The following is a 26,394-nucleotide window of genomic DNA, read 5'->3' as shown; positions in this document are numbered from 1 at the left end:
GCCCAAGCAAGGTTTTGAATTGCTCATGCTGAAGTAGATAACCGCATGGCCGCTGCCAGCGTGATTTGTGCTGCTGTGTCTCTTTGTAACCACTTACTCCTCATGCATAACACGGCCGTGGAAAGAAAACCGATTCGTATTAATTAGGGACAAAAAATTCCTGGAATTTAAAAATAAATTCCCTGGTTTTCCCGAAATCCGATTGGAGGATTCCCGGATGTCTCCAAACAGGACTTCTGGAAAACCAGGGAATTTATTTACATTTCAAGGAATTTTGAAACCCTAGTATAAATGTTTATCTCGAAAGTTTGGGGCTATGATGATAGGGTGGCTTCAAGAATGGAGGTGACAGAAAAAGACTGAAAGATTGAAAAAACACCACAGAAACAGCATATTTCATGATTCATTTGAAGTGAGAAGAAGCACATACAGATTCTCTAATGATTTTTTTAAAAATGTTTCTCTCTTCAGCCAAACGGGAAGAAATTCTGACGATACCGGTATTCAACAACGGTCTATGTATTTTTGCAAACGTGTAGCGGCAACAACGATACATGGAAAGGTATCCATGATTATCTGCTCGAGCAGCATGTGGTATCTTTAAGGGAGGGAATTCATGAATGCTCTCATTGCTGGTATATTTAAAGTCTTTGATACAATGCTGCCCTCCACAGAAGAAGTAGCACCACATACTAGTTTAATTTCAGAGAAAACAAGATTCACATAGTTTGCATGTTCGAAACACAATATATGCCGCAATAGTGACATATGAAGTTAGTTAGGATCACAATACCTAGGGTTATATCATGGTCATCATGTGTGCTCTCTGTTACTAATGCCGCGTTCAAAATAACTAAGAACTCGGGAAAAATACGAGTTCAAATCATGATGTCCGTGATCTTCAAGTCGGAGCTCCCGACTTGGAATACTGTTCAAATAAATATTTCCCAGTCGTTTTGAACGCGGCATAAACATACTAGTCATCCTACGAATATGTCTACTCGCTATGTCTGATTAACTGTTCCATAACCTGTCTGAATTTAACATGAAAAGAGTAAGCGGACCAGATGTTGGATGCAAGTGCCTAGTATCTCTATTAGCGACGCTGTTGTTGACACGCCGATGGTGTCCAGGACAGACAGCATCTGCGCACCCGAACTAGTGTCCAGGAAGACAGCTTGGCTTTAGCAGGGTCCAGGGTGTTCATTGAAATTCAGTTGATGGTGAACTAAATGATATATACAAAACGTAAAATGCAAAAGCATGCCCAAAAGAAAAGTATTCAAACAAACATGAGAAAGCCCCCCCAGGCAGAGGCAACGAGCCCACCTGTCTCACTGATTGCTTGCCTATCACTCACACCTGTGCGCAATCAGCACTTACCAGAACCTGACCCAGTTGCTGCTGGACTCTAGGGATGGGATTTAGAATGGAGCCTTGGCACGAACTCCTTTCCTAACACCTCAAAAAGTAAAATAAATTATTTTCAATCGATTGCTAAAGAATAAGAACCAAAGTTCATTTTTTGAATGAAATTATGCTAATCAACACAACAAACGAGTTACATGGGATTCATTTATCACTTCTTTATTGCGGAGAACATTTTCAAAATGCTTGCATACACCTGAATACTGAGTAAAATGTCACCTAACTGGATGTTGGACAGCAGTGCGGTGGAATTGGACGATCCAGGTTAATATACCTTAAGCATGCCGAAAAAGAAAAATCCAGACTGCTCGATGGCTATGCTATTTTGACCAGACTGTCAGAGAAAGTGAATTGACCTGTGGTAAAGTCGTTTTGTTTTTAATCTTCTAGGGCAAAGCTGAGGGGGTAGGCCTATACTACAACTGAAGTGAGATCTTAGTAGCACCTCCCTTCGTCCGCTTTCTACTAAGTGAGATCTATTCAAGGTTTTTCTAAGGGTGTTTTCACACTTGGTCCCCCCCTTCCAGGCAATTTTTGTGAACTTGTTTAGTTTGCCTAATTTGTGCATTGTGAACACTCCAAAGGGATCTCAGACCCCTCAAATGAGCCCTTGAAGAGAATCAAACAGACCATCAAGAGCTGGTCAAAGTTCAGTTCGCTTGAATTCCACAGCCCAGTTTACATTGCCCTAAAAAAGTTAACAGTCTGCCCCGGAGCTGGTTAGTTCTAAAGGATTCGTTACCATTTAAAAATGTACCTGGCTCAAAGATGAGCCTCTTCGTGGTACCTGTTAACCCAAGTTGAACTCAAGAGTTGACCAAAGTTACCTTGCTAACTCCTCAAAACAATGTACGTAGTATAGGGCTCAGGTCAAGAGTCCCTGTAAGCTTACCAAAATGCACAAACGCTTCCAAAGTTAAAGATCTCCATACTTTTCTGTAGCTCTAAGTGGGTGTAGCAAAGCATCAGGGTCCGTATTCATGAAGCATCTCAGAGTAGGAGGGGTGATCTAGGATCAGTTTTGCCTTAGATAATAAGATTACATAGGCCAGGGAGGACCTGATCGATATCAGCACTGGTACTTTGTGACTACAGGCCCAGCTTAGTCTGCATTAAGCGTGACTGCATTACAAATCCACGTGTTTCCCATCAAATTAGGTAAAACTAAAAATATTACAAATGGTTAAATAATGCATTTAAATATTTATATTATGCTGAAACAAAAGCAGAAAAGTTTCTCTTCCAGGTTATGCTTCTTAATGAACTGGCATTTACAGACACATTTCTTTCTTTACAGTGCTTTCATTACTGACAAATATGAAAATTACCAATTAAACAGTTCTCTCCCCCCTCCCATTATAACACAATCAAGCAGGTACTCACTTTGCTACCATTTTGTATAGTATTTAATGTGTCTGTGTATACAGTGATTTGCCTAAGTAGGCCTACATTGCTTTTCAACAGAAATATCACTTTAAAGTATTTGCATAATTTACCAATTTGAAAAACAATCACAGATATTAACCTGGTAATTAATATAAGTGTTAATTAAATGCAGTCAAAACTAAAGTGCTACCGACGTCTGTGTTCCCACGCAAGAGCTGCCACCTTTCATGGAGCATGCCAAAAGAGGTGCGACACATCAGGCTGCTCCCCCCCAAAAAAAAAAAAAAAAAAAAACCACAATACTTTTTTCAAGAGAAGGGCTGTGTCTAAAATGGCACCCTATTCCCTATATAGTGCAGTACTTTTGACCAGAACCCTATGGGCCCTGGTGAAAAGTAGTTTACTATATAGGGAACAGGTGACTAAACCAAGAGCTGGTGGAGCGCTACTACAGCAAATAAAGTCCACGACAAACCCCACATTATCAGTATGTGCAGTATTCGGCACACTGCAATTTGACATACCATCTGCTTCGCATTAAATATTTAATAAGATCAACAACAACAAAAAAACATCCAAGTGGGAATGTGAATATGTTCTCTATGTTGAAGTAGTGACGTTACGAGGAAACTGATTCAGGGTCAGTTTCACAGTCCAGAGTTTGACGCTCCTCCCTGGCTTGGGCCCTCCTGTTTGACCAGGCAGTCGTCGGTTACCCCCTGAGAGGACAGCTCGGACAGCACATTTTCCAGATAGTTGGGGTCCGGGTAGCCGTGGCCTGACACGTTGGACATCATCTCAGTCTTGTGGTGGATCTCATTCCACACCACCGTGTCGGGCTCGCCCGTGGTGCTAGACGTGCCCACTGTGAAGATGAGGCGCCGCGTCCACGCTACCTTCAGCAGCTCAAGCACCTGACATGAAATAAAAATGAAATTAGAGATGACATGCTCCACATATTTATGATGTTTTGGATCTTCCTGAAATCAAATCCATGGAAAGGTCCTTTGGGGAAAGGATGCTTGGCATACCTTTGAAGTCTGTATGCAAAACGATTGAGAAATTGATTGAACTGGGACATTTTGGCATTACCCTGGCCTTATTTAAGCCACTACAATTACATAGATGCTACAAAGCCAGTCTTGGTGTCATTTGAAACCTTAACATGTGCTCTGAAATATGAGTAGTGTTAAGATTAAGAATAGATCATTAAAAATAAAATGTCAAAAGTACCCCTATTGATTGCAAATTTAATGAGAACTAAAAGATGTACAACTAGAAAATATTGTAATTTGACGATCTCCATAGATATCCAACAGCGAACTAACTTTGCCAAGGTCGCACAACCGGCTGAAGCTATTTGGTGAAAGTGCGAGTTAGCAAATGAAGGTGATTAGGCCTATGTACATTTTACACATCCCTAGAATATGACTTGGTGAAATAGTGCTGCTAGCAATAGACAACAGAATACAGACAAAGGATTTTATACAAAGTGAGGATATATTATACCCCACAGAAATTGTCAACATATTACTAAGACATTCAGTTATAAAATAAAGAACTTTCCTTGAAGTTAATCTGCATTTTCTATATGTTACGGTAGAGGTATGTGCATTTGATTTCACATTAACAGTGAGAGATCAGATATAGAAATTGATTTACTTTGCAAATATATTGGGATGCATTATCAATATACCCAGCATAACATTTACCTCACTGTACAGTAAATAAGCATTCAATTAATTAAGCCAACAGAACAATTTGGAGTAGCAGATTTGGTTGCAATGAGTAGCAATTCAAATTAATATGGTAATGAGGAATTGGCACACTACATCAAGGAAGACATGTCATTATTAAATCTCTCACTCAGCATTTTTACTGAAACTGCATAATCAGACTTCCCAGACTATTTTTTATCACATACAAGGATTGTGTAAGCAGAGCAGAGTCTGGGGCTATGTTCATTAGAGACCAAATGAAAGAAAGTGGCCTGAAACACGGAGGAACTAGGTGGTCTTAAGAAACACTTATTTTTTTATTTGATTCTGTTTTGCAGAGTCTGTCCGTTCTGCTTTTGAGGCTGTATTAACTGCTTACCTTTCTGCCCTTGTCGTTGTCTGGGAGGAAGCAGAAGCGAGGGAAGCCTCTACAGGTGTATGGCTGCCCCGGGCTAGGGTGCTCTGGACCCTGGAGAGAGAAATAATATTTAGTCATTTATCCAGAGCGATTTACAGTCAATGTGCATGCAGTGGCCCCGGAGAGAACAGAGAGAAGCACGAGATTAGAACATTGAGTGATGTTCTAGAGTTTCCCTGTTAACGCCATCAACGTTTCCCTTTACCGTGGCAATTGTGATCGAATCAACACAATAGCCACTTTAAATGCAACATACCGAAACAAAACGAACTACACAAGAAATTCTGTTGTAGGCAGAACACATTGGAGTAGGATTCTATTGCCTACAACTCCGCCCATACTCTACAACCAGTGCGGCATAACCAATAAGAGCTGCAGTAGGGCTATTTGCAGAAAGACCATTGGCATATATGGATCTGCGCCATTTATTTTGAACTGGACTGTTTATTCAGCTGTGGTCGTGAGTATATGCGCTTGTTTTGAGATCAAAGCAAGAGCTGCATATAGCCACGTATGCACATTTTGTTCATATCCTTTGCTAGTTAGTTATTAGCCCAGTTATAGCAAAATTTGTAGTCAGCAATAGGGGAGTGATTGCTTCCAACAAGAGTACAAAGCATGTACATTTCTGGACATATTGGAAAAGGGAGTCCGGTAAAGAGCTTTTTTATCATGAAGTGGCAGTGTTGTATTTTGAGACCGGCTTGAATAAGCTAAGTAGCCAATAGGCAGAGGGTAGCATGTGTCTCATTCGCTGTAATAAGTGGTATGGGAATAATAATTAATTTTATTTTATAAAGTGGTTTCTTGCGTCAAACACCATAACATTTTCAGTCACCTCCTTGTCTGAAAGACAAGTGGATAAACAGGTTGTCAATCCCTGCATATTTTTTTCTAAAGTCCTATGGAATATAGGACTACATTGGACACCACACATTGGCTGCTACGGTCGGCTCAATGATAGAGCAGCTATTTTCATGTTAACATGTTATGGGATGCATTTTCTCCATTGTTATTGATGGTAGCCCACACTGTCAGGCCTACATTATGATCTAAAAGCCTACTTGGCCACTGTTAAAACTAACTTAAAAGTGGGTGCAGCCTCAGTGTTCACAGTAAACATGTGCTGGAAGTTGCACAGAATTTTCAAAGTTCAAGTTTGCGGTCAGCAGACCTGAAATTTGCTCAGTGCCGGAAAATAATAGAGGGAACATTGCTTACAGGAGCAATTAGGGTTAAGTGCCTTGCTCAAGGGCACAGCGACATTTTTCACCTAGTCTGCTGGGGTATTCCAACCAGCGGCCTTTTGGTTACTGGCCCAATGATCTTAACCGGTAGGCTTGGTGACGTGGAAGATAGATGAGAATACTGACATGAGGGGAAGGCGCAGGTCCAATACCGCATCTGTATCTCTTGGCCCATCTGAATGGTATGGTTTCAGTCAGAAAGAAACTTAGGATAGTGGCAAGCCTCGTTTTTTGTCACTGATTCGGTTGAGCAAAAGCCTGCACGCACACCTGCCTGGAGTAAGATATGCCCACCCCAGACTCAGTGTGTTAACCTGTCTGGGCTAGGGGGCAGTATTGAGAATTTTGGAAAAATATGTTCCCATTTTTAACTGCCTCCTACACCAACTCAGAAGCTAGAATATGCATATTATTGTTCAGGTTTGGATAGAAAACACTCTGAATTTTCTAAAACTGTTTGAATGGTGTCTGTGAGTATAACAGAACTCCTATGGCAGGCAAAAACCTGACAAGGTTTCAAGCAGGAAGTACCCTGTCTGACAAGGAGTCGTGCGTCTTGCATCTTTTTATTGAAAAGTAAGGATCTTAGCTGTAACGTGACAATTCCCAGGGCTCCAATAGGCTCTCAGAGCCCGCGAAATAACTGAAGGTTTACGAGGGAGCCTCAGGTTGAAACATATTATCGCCTTTTGTAAGTGGATGCTCCGAGGACCTTTGAATGATGCGCGTGCATGAGTCGCTTCTGAGGAGAAATTTTATTCGTCTGTTTAGGCTCAATGCATACTCCCGGTCGGAATATTATCACTTCTCTACGACATAAATGGCATAAAAATTGGTTTTAAACAGCGGTTGACATGCTTCGAAGTACGGTAATGGAATATTTAGACATTTTTGACACGCCAATGCGCCATGCGCGAAACCGGGAAGAAGCATTCTAGAACTCACGAACAAAACGTCGCTGTTTGGATATAACGATGGATTATTTGGGACCAAACCAACATTTGTTATTGAAGTAGAAGTCCTGGCAGTGTATTCTGATGAAGAACAAGCAAGGTAAGAACATTTTTCTTATAGGAAATGTGATTTTGGTGGATGCTGACCTGGGTGGGTATCTAAATAGCTAGCCCTGTAATGCCGGGCTATGTACTTAGATTATTGCAAAATGTGCTTCATCCGAAAAGCTATTTTAAAATCGGACATATCGAGTGCATAGAGGAGTAATGTATCTATAATTCTTAAAATAATTGTTATGCTTTTTGTGAACGTTTATCGTGAGTAATTTAGCAAACTGTTAGTAAATTCAACGGAAGTTTGCCGGGGGTTATGCGTTTTCTGAACGTCACATGCTAATGCAAAAAGCTGTTTTTTGATATAAATATGAACTTGATTGAACAGACATGCATGTATTGTATAACACAATGTCCTAGGTGTGTCATCTGATGAAGATCATCAAAGGTTAGTGCTGCATTTAGCTGTGGTTTGGGTTTATGTGACATGATATGCTAGCTTGAAAAATGGCTGTCTGATTTTTTTCTGGCTGGGCACTCTGCTGACATAATCTAATGTTTTGCTTTCGTTGTAAAGCCTTTTTGAAATCGGACAGTGGGGTTAGATTAACGAGATTCTTGTCTTTAAATAGCTGTAAAATAGTCATATGTTTGAGAAATTGAAGTAATAGTATTTCTAACGATTCAAAAATCGCGCCACTGGAATATCAGTAGCTGTTACGTAGGTGGGACGAAATCGTCCCACATACCCCAGACAGGTTAATGAGTGAGTGAGTGGTGTGTGTTTGTCTACCTGTATCCCAGGGGGGATGCTGTAAATTATCTGGATAGTTCCACAGGCTGGGTGGCCGGGGAGGGACTGTGCAATACTATAGATCTCCATCTTGCCCTTGGGCTGGGTCCCCGTCTTCTCCCCGTAGATTGTCTTACATGACGGGCACTGGAGGCTGCCATCCTGGAAGGGGACAGAGTCAGAATCGCAGATTTTCTTTAAAAATAACCCATGTTAGTGACTGGTTACACTCAAATGATAAGGTACACCAATCTAGTACCAGGTGTGAACAACCATTTCCTCCAGAACAGCCTGAATTAAATCGGGGCATGGACTCTACTAGATATGGCGTTCAAACGTTTCACAATTTGTATCAAGGGACCTAACATGTGCCAGGAAAACATTGCTCATAGCATTACACCAGCAACCTGTACCGTTGACACTAGGCAGGATGGGGCCCATGAACTCTTGCCGCTTACGCCAAATCCTGACTGCCATCAGCATGATGGAACAGGAGCCGGGATTCATCGGTACAGGCAATGTTTTTCCACTGCTCAGTAGTCCACTGTTGGTGATCACATGTCCACTGGAGCCGCTTCTTGTTTTTAGCTGGTAGGAGTGCAACCCAGTGTGGTCGTCTGCTGTAATAGCCCATCCTTGACAAGGACCAATGAGTTGTGCGTTCCGAGATGCCGTTCTGCACGCCACTTAGTTGCCTGTTTGTGGACTGCCTGTTAGTTTGCACGATTCTTGCCATTCTCCTTCAACCTCTCTCCTCAACGAGCTGTTTTCGCCCACAGGACTGCCGCTGACGGGATGTTTGTCTGTCTCACCATTCTTGGTAAACCCTAGACACTGTCGTGCATGAAAAGCCCAGGAGGCCGGCCGTTTCTGAGGTACTGGAACCAGCACACCTGACACCAACGATCATACCATGATCAAAGTCGCTTAGGTCACTTGTTTTGCCCACTCTAATGTTCAACAGAACAGTAACTGAATGCCCGTCTGCCTGCTTTATATAGCAAGCCACAGCCACGTGACTCACTGTCTGTAGGAGTTCACCATTTTCTTGAACGTGGCGGTGTACCTAATCAACTGGCCACTGAGTGTATAAGAATATCACCATAAACTAAAATCAGCCTGATTTCACCATATGTGAGTGTTTATGATATGTTGTGGGCAACACTTAACTTTTAGAATGCAGTTATAATGCTTCATCATTACTGTAACGATTCAGTCTTTTTTTTGTTGGTTAAAAAATGTAAATAGTCGTTGCTATAAATGAGAATGTTTTCAGTCAACTTACCTGGTAAAATAAATAAAAAGCAAGTACATGCCTTTATAGTTCCTTAAGTCTTATTTTACGTTAATGTCTATTTAGGACAATATGTGGGCTCATGTCATCCAAGCAAGCCATTGAATTACATTTGAAAGTCATTATTAGGATCTCTGTGGCGCCCACCTTGGTTCCATTGTTGTACATGGCAAGCATGCAGAGCATGTGCAAGGTGTGTCCACACTTGGTGAACTTTCCCACAGCGCCGGGTGGGATGGATTGTGCTCCCTCGGACGCCACGGCGTAATCCGACGGACACGATAGCCGGTCCATACAGATGATGCAGTCCTAAAACCACAGGGACAATATATTAAGGGATGAAAGTTGATTTAATTTCTTCCCGTTACACGGAGGTCTGTACGCACACTTGCACAGGCATTACATTTATGGTCCTAAAAGTAAAAGATTTGCCATTTAAGAGTTAGATTTAAATGTGGCATAAACAACCAGTCATGTTGTCATCAGTTTGTCAAAAGCATCCAAACATTGTGCAACAGCCATTTGATAAATGGAAAGAGACATTGTTATAAAACATCAAAAAGTGTAGGGCTAATGACATTCAGCGATTGTCATTAGGCCTTCACTTGTAGCCTTAATTGATTGATGCCTCCACTGCTGTCCCTGCTCGCCTCAGTCAGTCGTCGCTGCCTTGGCAAAAAAATTATTTGTTAGACAAACCACACCACATTTTGGAGTCCATTCGCACATTTTTCACGTGGTAGTAATACATGAGGGTGTAACAGCATCCTAGTTAACTTCCCACTATTTCATTTACCGAGAATCTGTACCAGACCATACCTACTTTCACCCCAGGTTATGCTGTACATGTAACTACATGATAACAAGAATGACAGGATCTGTATATGATATTATATCATCAGTCTATAAATTGAGGTTGGGATGACTTGGTGATATGGATGGAGTATTGTTTATTTATATACAAAACCGCAGTTGGCTTACTCAAACTGCTTTAGAAATAACCTGTGTTCATTTTAGAGCAATCATATTTCTTCCAACTTGCATATTGCACTTTCTCTGCAAAATAAAATGTTTCTTCAATACAAATAAGTGGTTTAGTATTATTAAAAAAAATATATAAAAAACAAAAAATATCACCCATGTCATATGAATGAATCATCTTCACAAAATGGTTTCAAACATCTGAGATGAACTATACCTGCTTTTGTTTGCATATAGTTTATTTCATGCTTACCGTGATTCAGTGTACCAGAACGAGGAAACATGACTGATTCTCCTGCAAGAGCCCTTCTTCCGTGAGTGATGAGTAAAGAGGGAGGGGAGAAGTTTTCCTAGGTACAGATCTAGTGGAAACCTAACCTTAACCATTAGTGGGGAAAATGCTAAAATGACCAAAGATCAGCATCTAGGGGCAACTTCACCCTACACCAATAGAAAGAGGCGAGGGAGGGGGTCTTTGACATTGAAATGCGTACCTCGTCTTGAGCAGAGGCCACTTCCTCCATGTACCGGTAAATGACATCCTCTGGTTTCTGGGCTGGGGCTGAGGGGACAGCGGACAATGAACAGAGTTGGAGAGACGCCCAACAGACAGACAAAAACCACACTCAGGCCCTCAATTTACAGACAGGATATACGACAACACAGGAGGGATTATAATAAGAAATTAAATAGAAAAAGTGGTCTTTAGTATTGCTTTTTTAAACCATTTCAGTGGAAACTAGTGGTAGCCTAGTTGTTTTGCAGTTTGCTATTGAACACATTCTGTTCACCCCCCCAAAAATTGTGATTTTACAGCATATAGTTAATCCTAAAACATTTTAGGTGACAATTCACTTTATTGTATTTCTGCAGAAATAACCGACTCATCCTGCAGATGTAGCCTACAAACTTCACTGCAGTTCAAACTTTAGGCCGGCTTCATTGGCAAATCTGTACCATACAAAAGCACTGCTCGAAGATGTAACATGAGTCGACAGATTGAGGCACACAGTGTTAACGCATGACAGTTGTGGATGAATGGGAGAGAAAAGGGTTAGAGATTGACATTTATCCACCAATGTACCAAAAGCACCCTCTTCCTTCGTTAGGGGCTGATGTGTCCCAAATGCCACCCTATTCACAACATAGGGCTCTGTTCAAAATTAGTGCACTATGGGGAATAGGGTGCCATTTGGGATGAAGCTTCATTGTTAGATTTGTGAGTATCAGTCTGTTCTGGAACAGCTACAGGGTATGTCAACAACCAGGCGTTGAGTTCAGGGGTTCTGTTTTGAGCTGCAACCTTCGTAACCAAACAGCAAGATTAGGGCCTAGTTCACAACACTGTTTGTTAGCTAATGAACACCGTCAACTGCCAAGCAACATCACAACACTGATTTGTGGATAGGATAGGAATGATTGAGTCACAGATTGGCAAATGATTCTTACAGAGACAAGTGAGCATTGGAATGCGATAGAAGAGACCACACGTAAAAGGAAAAATAAAAGGAAGCTATACAAGCCTGCAGAAAATCTAAACACTGCCTTTGATGCCATTCAGGTTAAGAACACAATATTTGATTTTAAAAGGATAAGTTTGATATTTTTACAATTTATTCCTTACCCTGAAAGTAGTGTGAGCCAGGAGAAAATGTAAATCGATGGTTCAGGTTTCTTTAAACAGCCACAACAAAACCCAATTTTAGACCCCGCTAGCTGAAAGTCAATGGAAGTGATAGGGACACTGTGCAATGTCCATGTTTTTTGGCAAATCACCTTTAAGTAAAGTCAAACCCAGTAGATTTCAGTTTCCCCCCCAACACACCCATTGATTCTAAGAATTGTGTATTGAATAGTGAGATCCTAAAACTGAGTGAGAATAGGAATTACTGGCTCGGACGTCTCCAAGGTTTCACAAGGCAGGCATTCGTTTTTAACCACAATACACATAAAAAATATCAACATACATAACAAGCCAAGTATTCCAACTTAGGGATGACAACAATGGAAAGCATTGGATGTGACAAAGCACAGAGCTGGATGCAAGCCAATGGGGAGTTGGTGGGGGAAGGTGGCGTAGCTACCTGTCCTGTGCTGCCTCTTTGCCGTCCTAACCGAGCTGCTGCTGTGAGTTTTGGAGCCTGCGTGCCTGCTGGTGCTGCTGGGGGGAGGAGGAGCGGAGGAGGGGTGCGGGAGGGGGGCACTCGTGAAGCGCACGCCGAGTCCCACTGCTGACATCAAAATGGAGGCCATGCCTGGAGTGAGAGGCCCCGGGGAGACATGCAGAGGGGGTGGGGTCAGTCAGGGGGAGGAGAAACCAAACAGATGAGCCATGGTGGATAAAGCAGTGAGTGACTGGGGGGGAACTTACTGATGGACAAGAGGGCATTATATTGGGAAGTATGGTAGGCGCCAGCCTCATCCTGCTTGGTATGGCTAGATAACGTCGGATTCAGGAATAATAAGTCATCAGGATTTAGGGTTTGTACAGTAAAAAACATGTGTTGGACTAATAAATGTGGGCTGATATGATAAAGAAGTGCATTTATTGCAGTTCTGTAATTGATTTCCTTTTAAAAGGCACTATTGTTCGGTTCTGCCTCAATACTACATGGCGCACAGTTGTCCCAGCGTTGTCCGGGTTAGGGGAGGGTTTGGCCTGGGGGAGGGGGGCTTTACATGGCTCATCGCGCTCTAGCGACTCGTGGCGGGCCGGGCGCCTGCAGGCTGACCTAGGTCGTCAGGTGAATGGTGTTTCCTCCGACACATTGCTGCGGCTGGCTTCCGGGTTATGTGAGCAGTTTGACAGGTCATGTTCCGGAGGACGCATGACTCAAACTTCGCCTCCCAAACCCGTAGGGGAGTTGCAGCAATAAGACAATATCAAAATTGGGGAGAAGGGGGTAAAATAGAAAATAAAAATAAAGTAACCCCTTTTCACTAAGCCCCCAAAGCCCTGAGACTACATTGGAAAACAAACACCATTGTGGGCTAGGCAATTGACCAGAGCAAAACAGGGCCTGGTCTGTGGAGATGTACAGCGATAGGCTGGCTGTCCAGAGACACAAATTACTTTCCCACCACTGACAGGAGGTTTGGTCACTGCCATGATGTCACAAAAAAAGTTCTGTATCGCTGCTTTAATTTCTTTGGGATCTGGGGGCAGTATTGAGTAGCTTGGATGAATAAGGTGCCTAGAGTAAACTGCCTGCTACTCAGGCCCAGAAGCTAGGATATGCATATTATTAGTAGATTTTGATAGTTTTAGAAACTTCAGTGTTTTCTGTTTGAATGATGTCTGTGAGTATAACAGAACTCATATGGCAGGCAAAAACCTGAGAAAAAATCCAACCAGGAAGTGGGAAATCTGAGGTTTGTAGTTTTTCAAGTGATTGCCTATCCAATATATAGTGTCTGTGGAGTCACATTGCACTTCCTAAGGCTTCCACTAGATGTCAACAGTCTTTAGAACCTTGTTTCATGCTTCTACTGCGAATGGGGAGAGAATAAGAGCTGTTTCAACCAGGTGTCTGGAAAAATGGCGAGAGAGCGAGCTGAGTTCCTTTACATTTCTAAAGACAAAGGAATTGTCCGGTTGGAATATTATGGAAGATTTATGATAAAAACATCCTAAAGATTGATTCTATACATCGTTTGACATGTTTCTACAAACTGTAATGCAACTTTGACTTTTCATCTGGACTCAGTGCATGCGCCTACTGCATTTGGAATACTGAACTGAACGTACGAACAAAAAGGAGGTATTTGGACATAAATATGGACTTTATTGAAACAAAACAAACATTTATTGTGGAACTGGGATTCCTGGGAGTGCATTCCGATGAAGATCAAAGTGATTATTTATAACGCTATTTCTGACTTTTGTTGATTCCAACATGGCGGGTATCTGTATGGCTTGTTTTGGTGTCTGAGCGCTGTACTCAGATTATCGCATGGTGTGCTTTTGCCGTAAAGCTTTTTTGAAATATGACACAGCGGTTGCATTAAAGGAGAAGTGTATCTTTAATTCTATGTAAAACACGCATCTTATATCAACATTTATGATAAGTATTTCTGTAAATTGATGTGGCTCCTTGCAAAAATCACTGGATGTTTTGGAGGCAAAACATTACTAAACATAACGTGCCAATGTAAACTGAGATTTTTGGATATAAATATTAACTTCATCGAACAAAACATACATGTATTGTGTAACATGAAGTCCTATGAGTGCCATCTGATGAAGATCAAAGGTTAGTGATTCATTTTCTCTCCATTTCTGCTTTTTGTGACTCCTCTCTTTGGCTGAAAATGGCTGTGGTTTTTTGTGACTAGGCGCTGACCTAACAATCATATGGTATGCTTTTGCCGTAAAGCCTTTTTGAAATCAGACACTGTGGCTGGATTAACAAGAAGTTAAGCTTTAAAATGGTGTATAATACTTGTATGTTTGAGACATTTTTATTATGAGATTTGTTGTTTTGAATTTGGCGCTAGCGTCCCACATATCCCAGAGAGGTTATTGACTGATAAACAAAAGGTGTGCCTCAAATCTGTCAGGTCTATGAGATAAGCTTACTAAACCACGGTTGCTGAACAGTGCAGTCGAATGTGTAGACCATTTCTGGTGTATCAGCCATCTTTGTTAAGACTTTAGCTTTCCATAGGCTACACATTTGGCTGAAACAATGCATGCTTACTAATATTGATTTTAGAATTGTTCTATTTTTGTCAAGTTTTGCTCCCGAACAGACTGACACTCAGAACATAACTTGTCAGTGTGAAAACGCAACACTCTTTACTGTTACTTTCAAACCAAGGTGTAAATTCATGGAGCAGACAGTTCTGCCATCACCAAGAAAAACAATGCTTTATCCAAACCACTAGAATTCACATTGATGGTAACTGAAAATACAGGCACCATGGAGGATATTTGGATCAATTGCTTGGGACCGCTTTACCTGCAAGGGCTGAGCTGACACTGGTGGATCCATTCCGTTGCAGAGGGATAGCAGGGACACTGCAGCAGAGGAAACAGGAAAACAGACATTAATGAATCCATACACACCATTGCTTCTGCAATCAAGTGAGAAACTGATGTGGTTGGTTCTCTGAAAGTTTGAAAACACTCTAGATCAGGGGTCTCCAACCTTTTCTTACATGAGAGCTACTTAAAATATATTGCTCAAAAAAATAAAGGGAACACTTAAACACATCCTAGATCTGAATGAAAGAAATAATCTGAAATACTTTTTTCTTTACATAGTTGAATGTGCTGACAACAAAATCACACAAAAATAATCAATGGAAATCCAATTTATCAACCCATGGAGGTCTGGATTTGGAGTCACACTCAAAATTAAAGTGGAAAACCACACTACAGGCTGATCCAACTTTGATGTAACGTCCTTAATTAAAACAAGTCAAAATGAGGCTCAGTAGTGTGTGTGGCCTCCATGTGCCTGTATGACCTCCCTACAACGCCTGGGCATGCTCCTGATGAGGTGGCGGATGGCCTCCTGAGGGATCTCCTCCCAGACCTGGACTAAAGCATCTGCCAACTCCTGGACAGTCTGTGGTGCAACGTGGCATTGGTGGATGAGCGAGACATGATGTCCCAGGTGTGCTCAATTGGATTCAGGTCTGGGGAAGGGGCGGGCCAGTCCATAGCATCAATGCCTTCCTCTTGCAGGAACTGCTGACACACTCCAGCCACATGAGGTCTAGCATTGTCTTGCATTAGGAGGAACCCAGGGCCAACCGCACCAGCATATGGTCTCACAAGGGGTCTGAGGATCTCATCTCGGTACCTAATGGCAGTCTGGCTACCTCTGGCGATAACATGGAGGGCTGTGCGGCCCCCCAAAGAAATGCCACCCCACACCGTGACTGACCCACCGGAAAACCGGTCATGCTGGAGGATGTTGCAGGCAGCAGAACGTTCTCCACGGCGTCTCCAGACTCTGTCACATGTGCTCAGTGTGAACCTGCTTTCATCTTTGAAGAGCACAGGGCGCCAGTGGCGAATTTGCCAATCTTGGTGTTCTCTGGCAAATGCCAAACGTCCTGCACGGTGTTGGGCTGTAAGCACAACCCCCACCTGTGGACGTTGGGCCCTCATACCACCCTCATGGAGTCTGTTTCTGACCGTTTGAGCAGACACATGCACATTTGTGGCCTGCTGGAGATCATTTTGCAGGGCTCTGGCAGTGCTTCTCCTGCTCCTCCTTGCACAAAGGCGGAGGTAGCGGTCCTGCTGCTGGGTTGTTACCCTCCTACGGCCTCCTCCACGTCTCCTGATGTACTGGCCTGTCTCCTGGTAGCGCCTCCATGCTCTGGACACTACGCTGACAGACACAGCAAACCTTCTTGCCACAGCTCGCATTGATGTGCCATCCTGGATGAGCTGCACTACCTGAGCCACTTGTGTGGGTTGTAGACTCCGTCTCATGCTACCACTAGAGTGAAAGCACCGCCAGCATTCAAAAGTGACCAAAACATCAGCCAGGAAGCATAGGAACTGAGAAGTGGTCTGTGGTCCCCACCTGCAGAACCACTCCTTTATTGGGGGTGTCTTGCTAATTGCCTATAATTTCCACCTGTTGTCTATTCCATTTGCACAACAGCATGTGAAATTTATTGTCAATCAGTGTTGCTTCCTACGTGGACAGTTTGATTTCACAGAAGTGTGATTGACTTTATTATTGTGTTGTTTAAGTGTTCCCTTTATTTTTTTGAGCAGTGTATATACATACCACCGTTCAAAATTTTGGGGTCACTTAAAAATGTCCTTGTTTTTGAAAGCAAAGCACATTTGACCATTAAAATAACATCAAATTGATCAGAAATACAGTGTAGACATTGTTAATGTTGTAAATGACTGTTGGTGGAAACGGCCAATTTTTTATGGAATATCTACATAGGCGTACAGAGGCCCATTATCAGCAACCATCACTCCTGTGTTCCAATGGCACGTTGTGTTAGCGAATCCATGTTTATCATTTTAAAAGGCTAATTGATCATTATCAAGCACTTTTGCATTTATGTCAGCACAGCTGAAAACTGTTGTTCTTATTAAATAAGCAATAAAACTGGCCTTCTTTAGACTAGTTGAGTATCTGGAGCATCTGCATTTGTTGGTTCGATTACAGGCTCAAAATGGCTAGAAATAAAGATCTTTCTTCGAAAGCTATTCCATGTGAGAAATTGCCAAGAAACTGAAGATCTCGTACAACGCTGTGTACTACTTAAAATGATAAACTTGGATTAGCTAACACAACAAGCCATTGGAACACAGGAGTGATGGTTGCTAATAATTGGCCTCTGTACGCCTATGTAGATATTCCATTAAAAAGCTGACGTTTCCAGCTACAATAGTCAATTACAACATTAACAATGTCTACACTGTATTTCTGATCAATTTGATGTCATTTTAAAAATGGACAAAAAAATGTTTGCTTTTCTTTCAAAAACAAGAATTTCTAAGGGACCCCAAACTTTTGAACAGTAGTGTACAGCCGAGGATTTACAGATTTACTCCCGTGTACACCTGTGTCACGGTTGGGGTCTGCCACTTTTTATGGACCCAATTGACACGACACACGTTCTCTACATATTTTTTGAGGCACCTCTCGCACCATGGAGGATTGGAGTGATCCATATAGCTCACATAACTGTGGTTACATACATAACCTTCATTATGTGTTTCACTATATTGGATCACTCCAATATATTGGTATACCCGTAACAGATTTAGTTTGTGCTAGAGGGACCTGGCCAGCCAGCGGCAAAGTCCTAGCGTGGGACCGAGACGCAGGGGCGTCAATGTGGAAGGGGTGTCCCGGCACAGTCCCCGGAAGGGGAGGCGATGCCCAGGACCGCCGAACCAACCGCAGAGGTAGGTGCCACATTTACCCAATGGTACCTAGCAAAAGGTGCAACATGAAGCCCAGCTGGCCACAGCACAGATATCAGCGAGGGACACTCCTCTCAGTAGAGCCCAGGTGCTGCGCCACCTGGGGATGTAGGCTCCAGTCCCATGGTGGCGGGCCCTCACTTGAGAGCATATTCAGGATGCAAGGTACGTGCGCGTAGAGACGCTAGACGTTCCTGAGCCCAGAGATGGAGCTTCCGTGCTATAAGATGGAAGCAGTGGGACCTCAGTCCACCCTGATGGTTGATGTAAGCCACCACTGTGGGTGTTGTCTGTTCTCACCAGGACATGTCTTCACTTGAGATGTGGAAGGAAAGACTGCAGGGCCAACAGTACAGCTCAGAGCTCTAGTGTATAGATGTGCCTGCCGCTCCAAGGGGGTAGCCGACGGCCGACCTGCCCTTGGTCACACCCCCCCCCCCCCCAGCCGATCTGGGAGGTGTCTGTGCTGACCGGCTCCCGGGGGCACAATCTCAGCATCTCCACCCCACCTGAGAGAAAGGAATGACAGCGCCACCTCAACAACGCCCTGAGGCACGCGTGGTCACTCGCAGCTGGCGGTGGCGCTTCGGGTGCAGCCAGTGGGAGTTGAACCCCCGATGAAGAAGCCGGAGATGGAGCAGGCCCAGGGGAAATCAACAACGAGGCCACCGTCAGCAAGCCCAACAGGCGTTGGCAGGTTATGGCGGATACCACCCGCACCTGTCGAAAGTGGTCTTGGCAAGATAAGGTCGCCTAAACCCTTCTGGTGGACAGGCGTGCTCTCATGTTCCATACCAATGAAGGCCACCCTCTGAGTGGGCATCAGACAACTCTTGACGTTTGCAGTAATGCCCAGCCCACCGATGTGGGTCAGGAGCATGTCTGTCTGACAGGACCTGGGTCCTCGTCAGGGCACAAATCAGCCAATCGTCCAGGTAATTGAGGATCAACAACCCTCTGGATGTGAGAGGTGCAAGGACAGCATCCATGCACTTTGTGAAAGTGCGGGCTGCCAAGGAGAGGCCGAAGGGAAGAACCATGAATTTGTAAGCAGTCCCTTCGAAAGCGAATCGGAGATACTGCCAATGAGCTGGGAGAACAGGAACATGGAAGTACGCATCCCTCAGGTCCAGCTTCACAAACCACTGGTCCCTGGACAGCATGTGGAAACCTCAATACCGTCAAGTACCCATTGAGGTTGCAGAGGTCCAGAATCAGTCGAAACCCTCTCTTTTTGGGACCACAAAATAAGTGGAGTAGAACCCACCTAGCCGTTCTGATGTCTCCATCCTGCGGATGGCACCCTTGTCCAGGAGTTCTTCAGTGGGTCGGCCTCTGTGGTGACAAGAAGGATGGGGGCCCTGAAGGATGGGGGCCAGCACTGGAATTGGAGTCGGTACCCCTTGAGCATTGTGGACAACACCCATGGGGACTCCACACACTCCTCCCACTTTTCCCTGTGAGACCAGAAGTGGCAGAGGAAGGGTGTGTCAGGGGTTGCCCACCTCTCCTCTGGCGCCCCGAGCGCCTGGGGCTCCCAGGAACGTCCCTATGGCGGTGACGGTTGACAGGTTGTTTCTCCACCGCACGCTGTGCCCCTCCCCGCTGTTGTTCCTCAGCATGAGGCAATGGGGCAGGAGGGGGACCCCACCGCCGTTCGAGTGCAGGTGGGTGGCGACGATCCGTCTGCCTTGGACCCAGGCCTGAGGAGGCATGAATCGTCTTAGGGTCTCCCGGTCCCTACGAACCTTATCGGTCTGCTCTAGAATGTCATTAACCCCTGGGCCAAACGTCAGTCCTGGGGTGATGGGGAAAGTGGCAAATATGTTCTGGAGAGCAGCTGGCAGACAGGGATTGGGCCAGCCAGAGACGGTGCCGGGAGGTAACCACCTGCGCTATGGCCCGTCCATTGGAGCGGGCCACATCCCTCTGGAGCAGGGGAAGCAGGCGAGATGTCTCCATCACTTCCCGGAGGAGCTCCTATGTGCCCCCCTGCAGCCAGGGCAACAGAGTCTGCAGGTTGGCCAAGATAGCACATGGACTCATATGTGGCTTTCAAGTCCGCATCAAAGACTCAGGGGAGTCCCGGATTCAGTCGCGGGTTCCACCCTATAATCTCCCGGTCAGGGAGGACCATGGCAGCTATCATGGTGTCCATGGTCGGGTACTCCCGGAGGCTGAGTGACTCTGTGCCCGCAACAAAACTCCATGGTCCAGTCTCTGCTTTGAGTTGGAAGCACCCCCTGGCAAAGGCAAAGCTCTCCTGCAAGGCCTCACGGAACACAGCAGAGTTGGGACAGATGGAGAGTCATCACTGTCCACCAGTTTGATGTCCAGTGCAGTGAGTAGGCCCCTCATATGCTCGAGCCACTGAAACCCAACAGCCGGCTTCTGATGACCTGTCAGCCGGGTAACCCCGCTCACGGTGGTGAACAGTGCCAGCATCATCCCCCAGGAACAGCCGATCACTGGCCAACAGGGAACAGCTGTCATCGCCATCGAAGCTATCAAGCTCCTGACGCAGGGCATGCGCCCTCCGTTCAAAGTGGTCCCAGCGGTTCGACTCCTGCCCAGGACTGGCAGCAGATTGGCTCTGCCTGCGGTGGCTCCGGCCACACTTCCTGGGAAGAGTACTGGGCCCAGTAGAGGGACTAACAGCTCACTGGGGCACAACTCCTGAGGGAGCTCATACCCAGCCTGAGCCCGAGCCTGGCTGACCCACTCGCGCATGGCCTCCAATCGCGGCAGGCACAGGCATTCTGAGAACACCACACAAAACAGGCATCCAGTAGGGCGCTCCACCGCCCTCTCCGCGTGGCTTAAACCCAGGAAATGCATATAGGAGGTATGTGGATCTCCAGGGGGGATGCCATCATCACACCAGTCACAAAGGGAAGCCATAGGCTCAGCCAAGCCAGCAAGGCCACGGAGCACGGGTCCGACGCCCTGGGAGAGCTTATGTCGTGACCCACTTGGAGGAATAGGAACCCGGTGAGGGATAAATTACCCAGTACCTCTGCAAAAAAGTGAAGACCCGTGTGGGAAAAACAGGCAGACAAAATAAAATTAAAAACAGCAACCAGGTAATGGCTTTGATTTATGCGTTTTATTTATTTAAATGTTAAAAAAATATACGGCAACTACAATATTACCTAGCCGGTTTAACATCCAAGCAGAAAACAAAAACAGCCCCATATGATGGAGTAATTCCGTTAAGGAACTCCAAAGTGAATGTCTCAACATAGTGGAAGCCCACCACGATACCCTTACATTCTGCAGGGGAAGAACAAGAAGAAAAAAAAAACCCTGTAGAGTAATTAGCAGAGAGCCCGGGCATGTTAAAGCAATTCACAACATACACAGAACAAGCAGATCGGCAAGTTATGTAAGGAAAATACAGTTTGTTGCAGCAAGAGCCACCAATATATTAATGGATGCACAAGGAGTTCTAGTGTAACACTAACGAAACACAAGCACGACAAACCACGGGCGGAAGATACAGATCAACCGTGCACAGCGAGTGGAGCACTCAAGAGGGGCTGGCCACGTGGCCAGCTGCTCCAGGCTGCAAACAGCCAGTGAGTATACTTCCACGCAAGATATTACACTTACCAGTGACTTACCAAGCGAACTTCAGAAAGTCTGTACCACAAACCATACGTCCGTCCGCCGAGAAAATGAAAGAGAACGTGTGTCGCGGCCATGGGGTGTAATATATATATATTAGGGACGGACACCAGCCGTGACACATGTGTACATGGGAGTAAATCTGTAAATCCTCACCTCGGATGTATCCCTCAGCCGCGGAGTGATACCAATATATAGAAGTGATCCAATATAGTGAAACATTACACACGGAGGGCCAACCGAAGTCACGCACATCCAGTGTCAGACGCTTTCTGTGTGCTTTTTCTCCAAGTTGATAAGGCTTTGGAGTACAATGTGAATGTTACAGTATGTTCATTATTATGTTCAACATTGCTCTATGCTGCCATCTTTTTTCCACTAAAGTTATTTTAGCGCTGTGTGGCATCAGAGCTGCTTTGTTCATCACAAGGAGTGACATAGCTTAGGTCTACTACCATCAGGGACCACATGGTAACACAACAATGGGAGGAAGTGTGTGAGATGCACCAGTTGATGTAATGTGACCCTTACATCAGCTGGCTTATTGACCAAGCAGAGCTTTGGGTCCCAAATCTGGTTTCCTATCCACTGCAAAACAATTCTGCGTATCACCACTTCCTCTTTAGTGGACATCAATCACTGTGACATATTGTAACCAAACCAATGTGTCAATTAGCTCAACATACATTTTAGAACATAAATAAATCTATTCAAAACAACAATTTGGTCTAAGTCTGCATTTAAACAAACAGTCCAATTCTGATCTTTGCCACTAATTGGTCTTTTGACCAATCAGATCTTTTGCCAATAACTGGGCAAAATATCAGAATTGGACTGCCTGTGTAAACGCAGCCTCAATGTCAGAGCCCCTAACAGTAGGCTATGTTTAATTAGTGCTCTTCAACCAATCGCTGCCCGCACCAACCCAGCATCAGTACTCTGGACGGTTCTGACTTAGCATATGTGGACAAATACCTAGGTGTCTAGTTAGAATGTAAACTCTCCTTCCAGACTCACATTAAGCACCTCCAATCCAAAATTAAATCTAGAATTGGCTTCCTATTTCGCAACAAAGCATCCTTCACTCATGTAAACCTACCCTCGTAAAACTGACTATCCTGCTGAACCTTGACTTTGGCGATGTCATTTACAAAATAGCCTCCAACACTCTACTTAGCAAACTGGATGTAGTCTATCACAGTGCCATCCGTTTTGTCACCAAAGCCCCATATACTACCCACCACTGCGACCTGCATGCTCTCGTTGGCTGGCCTTCGCTTCATATTCGTCGCCAAACCCACTGGCTCCAGGTCATCTATAAGTCTTTGCTAGGTAAAGCACTGCCTATTCTCAGCTCACTGGTCACCATAGCAGCACCCACCCATAGCACGCGCTCCAGCAGGTATATTTCATTGGTCATCCCAAAAGCCAATTCTTCCTTTGGCTGCCTTTCCTTCCAGTTCTCTGCTGCCAATAACTGGAACGAATTGCAAAAATCACTGAAGCTGGAGACTCATATCTCCCTCTCTAACTTTAAGCACCAGCTGTCAGAACAGCTCACAGATCACTGCACCAGTACATAGCCCATCCAACTACCTCATCCCCATACTGTTATTTTATTTTTTTTCTCCTTTGCACCCGAGTATCTCTACTTGCACATTCATCTTCTGCACATCAGTCCAGTGTTTAATTGATAAATTGTAATTATTTCGCCACTATGGCCTATTTATTGCCTTACCTCTCTAATCTTACCTCATTTGCACACACTGTATAGACTTTTCTATTGTGTTATTAACTGTATGTTTGTTTATTCCATGTGTAACTCTGTTGTTTTGTTGCACTGCTTTGCTTTATCTTGGCCAGGTCGCAGTTGTAAATGAGAAGTTGTTCACAACTGGCCAACCAGGTTAAATATATATATTTTTTAATGTAAAACAATCAACGCATAGAGTTACTGAAGAGTGTAGTATAAATGGATAAGCTGCTAAATTTGACAACAATGACTATTCAAACAAAGCCAACCTACCTTAAGCCATTGGCACTGGTAGGGTAAGACAGTGGAGGTCCAGGGAACTGACTAGCGGAGGGTGTCGAGGGCCAGGGACCACCCCACGCCATGCCCCCCACAGAAAGAGGCCTCCTGGGGTAGGGCGAGTACACCGAGGTGGGGTGAGCTCCAGCCGCCCTGCTGGGACCCTGGAAGCTGGGCCGGCTCAGCTGCCCAGAGGAGAAGGAGTGGCGTGAGCGGCTGGGCATGGGGCCAGTGCAGCTGTGGCTCAGACACTGGTGGCAGGAGCAGGCTGGGCCCGAGTGGATGACGGAGGCGCCAGACGCCAGCGGGTAGGGGAAGTTACCCTGCCGTCGGACCTGCCGCCTGAAGCCCGTGGCCTTGTTGACCTGGGCCAGCGCTGTGAGGTCCACTATGTAGTTATAGCCGTGTGAGGCCATATCCGCCGTGGCCTGCCGTGCCAGGTAGCTGTGTTCTAGTAGAATAGAAGTGCGAGTCTCGTATGGAGTCCATCCTCCTTCGTCATTTGCCCACTCCCAATATACTCCGCTACCCAAGCCTGAGGACTGGGCAAACAATTGACGGCGTACAGACCGCGTTTTCCCTGGAAAGATAACACCGTGAATTCATACTTGGAGGTAAAGGTGCCTTTCACAGAAAATTATGCAGTAGACATCACACATCAGTGAATGTCTAACTGTATTATAGTCTAGTACCTAGTGGTGTGCCTTAATAATGTCAGCTAAGCATTATACTACACATCCTGTGCTATTGAGAAGACTTCCTGCTGTTTTTCTCCCTTTTCCTGGACAAGTTTGTATCACAGGCTGCAGGTGTCAAAGGACATTTGGACTTGTCCAATCCGCCCCACTTTCCAACCAAGAGACTTGGCTCTATCACTGCCTACTATCATGTCTGTCGTCAGTTTTCGAGTTAGCCAGCTAGCCAACTAGTTACCCAAAGAAAACATTGACATCGCTGGAAAACAAGACTGTTCCCTATAGATGTTAGCAAGATGAGCAATGCTATTATCTTTGGTTTATGGAGGCTAACTACAACAGCTAGCTAACGTTAGTTAACTAACGATGCGCTAGCTAGGGCACAACAAAGCTCGAAAGCTTCACTTAATTTCTAAATTTAATAACTAGCTACTGTTAGCTAGCTACATCACACACACAGTGCAGTGCCAGTGGCTTAATTCCCTTACCTGTATCTTGGCGGAACTGGTTCAAGCTTGGTATGTCTATGAGATAAGGCGACAAGCTGGGATCTGATTGTCCTAGGCTGATGCTGGTGGAGCCAGGACCCCCACCTCTGTGTCCCCGCGGAGAGGAGAAGTATTGTTCGATATAGCCGCTCACCTGGCCGCTATATGGTCGCCAGAAGCCAAGATCATCCTGCCATTCCCATACAACGACCATAGGCTGAGATTGTCCAGGTGCTACCAATGTCGGTGTAGAGTTAGTGGGTCCATTTCTAGACCCATTTATCCCCACGCAGGAGCTAGAGGCAGTGGCCATATCTTACAGCTAGTAGCGATACGTCAAATTCAGTAAACGATAGAAAAAGCTGATGCTAGCTAATTCAGCTAACGTAGCAAGCTAGGCTAAGAAGCTAAGTCAGATGGACAAAACACGTTTTAACACTTTGCCAAACTACAGGACACCCTGCAGTTACCCTATCAATAAATTGTAGCGATCAAACCTAACTAGGTTATCGAGCTAGCAAAACATCTTCAATTTACAAGATGTAGCTAAAGTTAGCTAGCTTGGATTATTAAAATGACCCATTTTTACAAGACTGATTCGAGGTCAGGCGGCAAACATTCAAACAAATTGTTTAAAAGCATTCTGGCAAACCTTGCGAAGCAATAAATCCTTAGATGCAGAAATAGATTGAGCTATGCTAGTTTACTAATCACTGCATTCCAACAAACTCAAACTGGCTAGCTACGCAAACCACAGATACACCAAAGTCGGAACAATCGTTGCTTGGCAAATGACGACATGCGCACATCATTGTATTTTTAAAGGTCCAAAGCAGCCGTTTTTATCTCAATATCAAATAATTTCTTGGTAACAATTAAGAACCTTACTATGATTGTTTTCAATTAAAATTGTAAAAAATAAACAAAAATAGTAATTTCTCAAGCAACAATTTAGCTAGGAGTGGTGAGGGGAAAACTGGCAACTAGCTGTCATTGGCAGAAAGGTTTGGAACTCTCTTTCTTATTGGTCTATTAACAAATTTACTGCCTGGTGATGTCACTACACACGCCGAAATTCCATCCCACCAAAACAGGCAGACATTTCATGTGGTCTTTTCAAACAGCTTAACACTAAAAGTGCATTATCATAATTTCACAGTATTATTTCAACCTCCGTGTGGAAATATATAAAACCAATTATGTTTTTGAAGGCACTGGGGTAGTCTTAATAACCTCAATGATTATATACTTTTCATTTATCCATGATACCATGACATTCTGAAGGAAACAATAATACGAAAGTAGTAGGTTTAAACTTTCTATAGAATTGTTTTTTTTATACTTGCATTCATCACACACAAAGTC

At 44.4% G+C, this 26,394-nt stretch overlaps 1 protein-coding gene across 2 annotated transcripts; it reads right to left on the bottom strand.

Moving 5' to 3' along the window:
- Positions 1 to 1,566: 1,566 nt before the first annotated feature.
- Positions 1,567 to 25,831, bottom strand: dtx2 (deltex 2, E3 ubiquitin ligase). Of its 2 annotated transcripts, XM_029699920.1 has the most exons (9): positions 25,030 to 25,831; positions 23,841 to 24,426; positions 15,234 to 15,292; positions 12,357 to 12,527; positions 10,767 to 10,834; positions 9,439 to 9,600; positions 7,998 to 8,159; positions 4,912 to 5,001; positions 1,567 to 3,728 (listed from the first exon to the last, which is right to left on the bottom strand). In XM_029699920.1, exons 1-9 carry the CDS (start codon positions 25,340 to 25,342, stop codon positions 3,462 to 3,464), a joined length of 1,878 nt encoding a protein of 625 aa, XP_029555780.1. In that variant the 5' UTR covers positions 25,343 to 25,831; the 3' UTR covers positions 1,567 to 3,461. The 2 variants fall into 2 exon arrangements, with proteins under 2 accessions (XP_029555780.1, XP_029555781.1); XM_029699921.1 differs by lacking the exon at positions 12,357 to 12,527 and having other exon boundaries at positions 25,030 to 25,830.
- Positions 25,832 to 26,394: the final 563 nt, after the last annotated feature.

This window comes from Salmo trutta, chromosome 19 (assembly GCF_901001165.1).
Source record: "Salmo trutta chromosome 19, fSalTru1.1, whole genome shotgun sequence".
Classification (NCBI taxonomy): Eukaryota; Metazoa; Chordata; class Actinopteri; order Salmoniformes; family Salmonidae; genus Salmo; species Salmo trutta.
Note: the sequence above shows the minus strand (reverse complement) of the source record. Positions and strands in the feature narration are given on the sequence as shown.

Coding starts and splice junctions, on each gene's coding strand:
- dtx2 (XM_029699920.1), bottom strand. CDS start 25,342: ATGGCCACTGCCTCTAGCTCCTGCGTGGGGATAAATGGGTCTAGAAAT. Junction 10,835..12,356: donor AAAGAGGCAGCACAGGACAG/GTAGCTACGCCA, acceptor CTGTCCCCTCAG/CCCCAGCCCAGAAACCAGAG. Junction 8,160..9,438: donor TGTACAACAATGGAACCAAG/GTGGGCGCCACA, acceptor GTCCCCTTCCAG/GATGGCAGCCTCCAGTGCCC.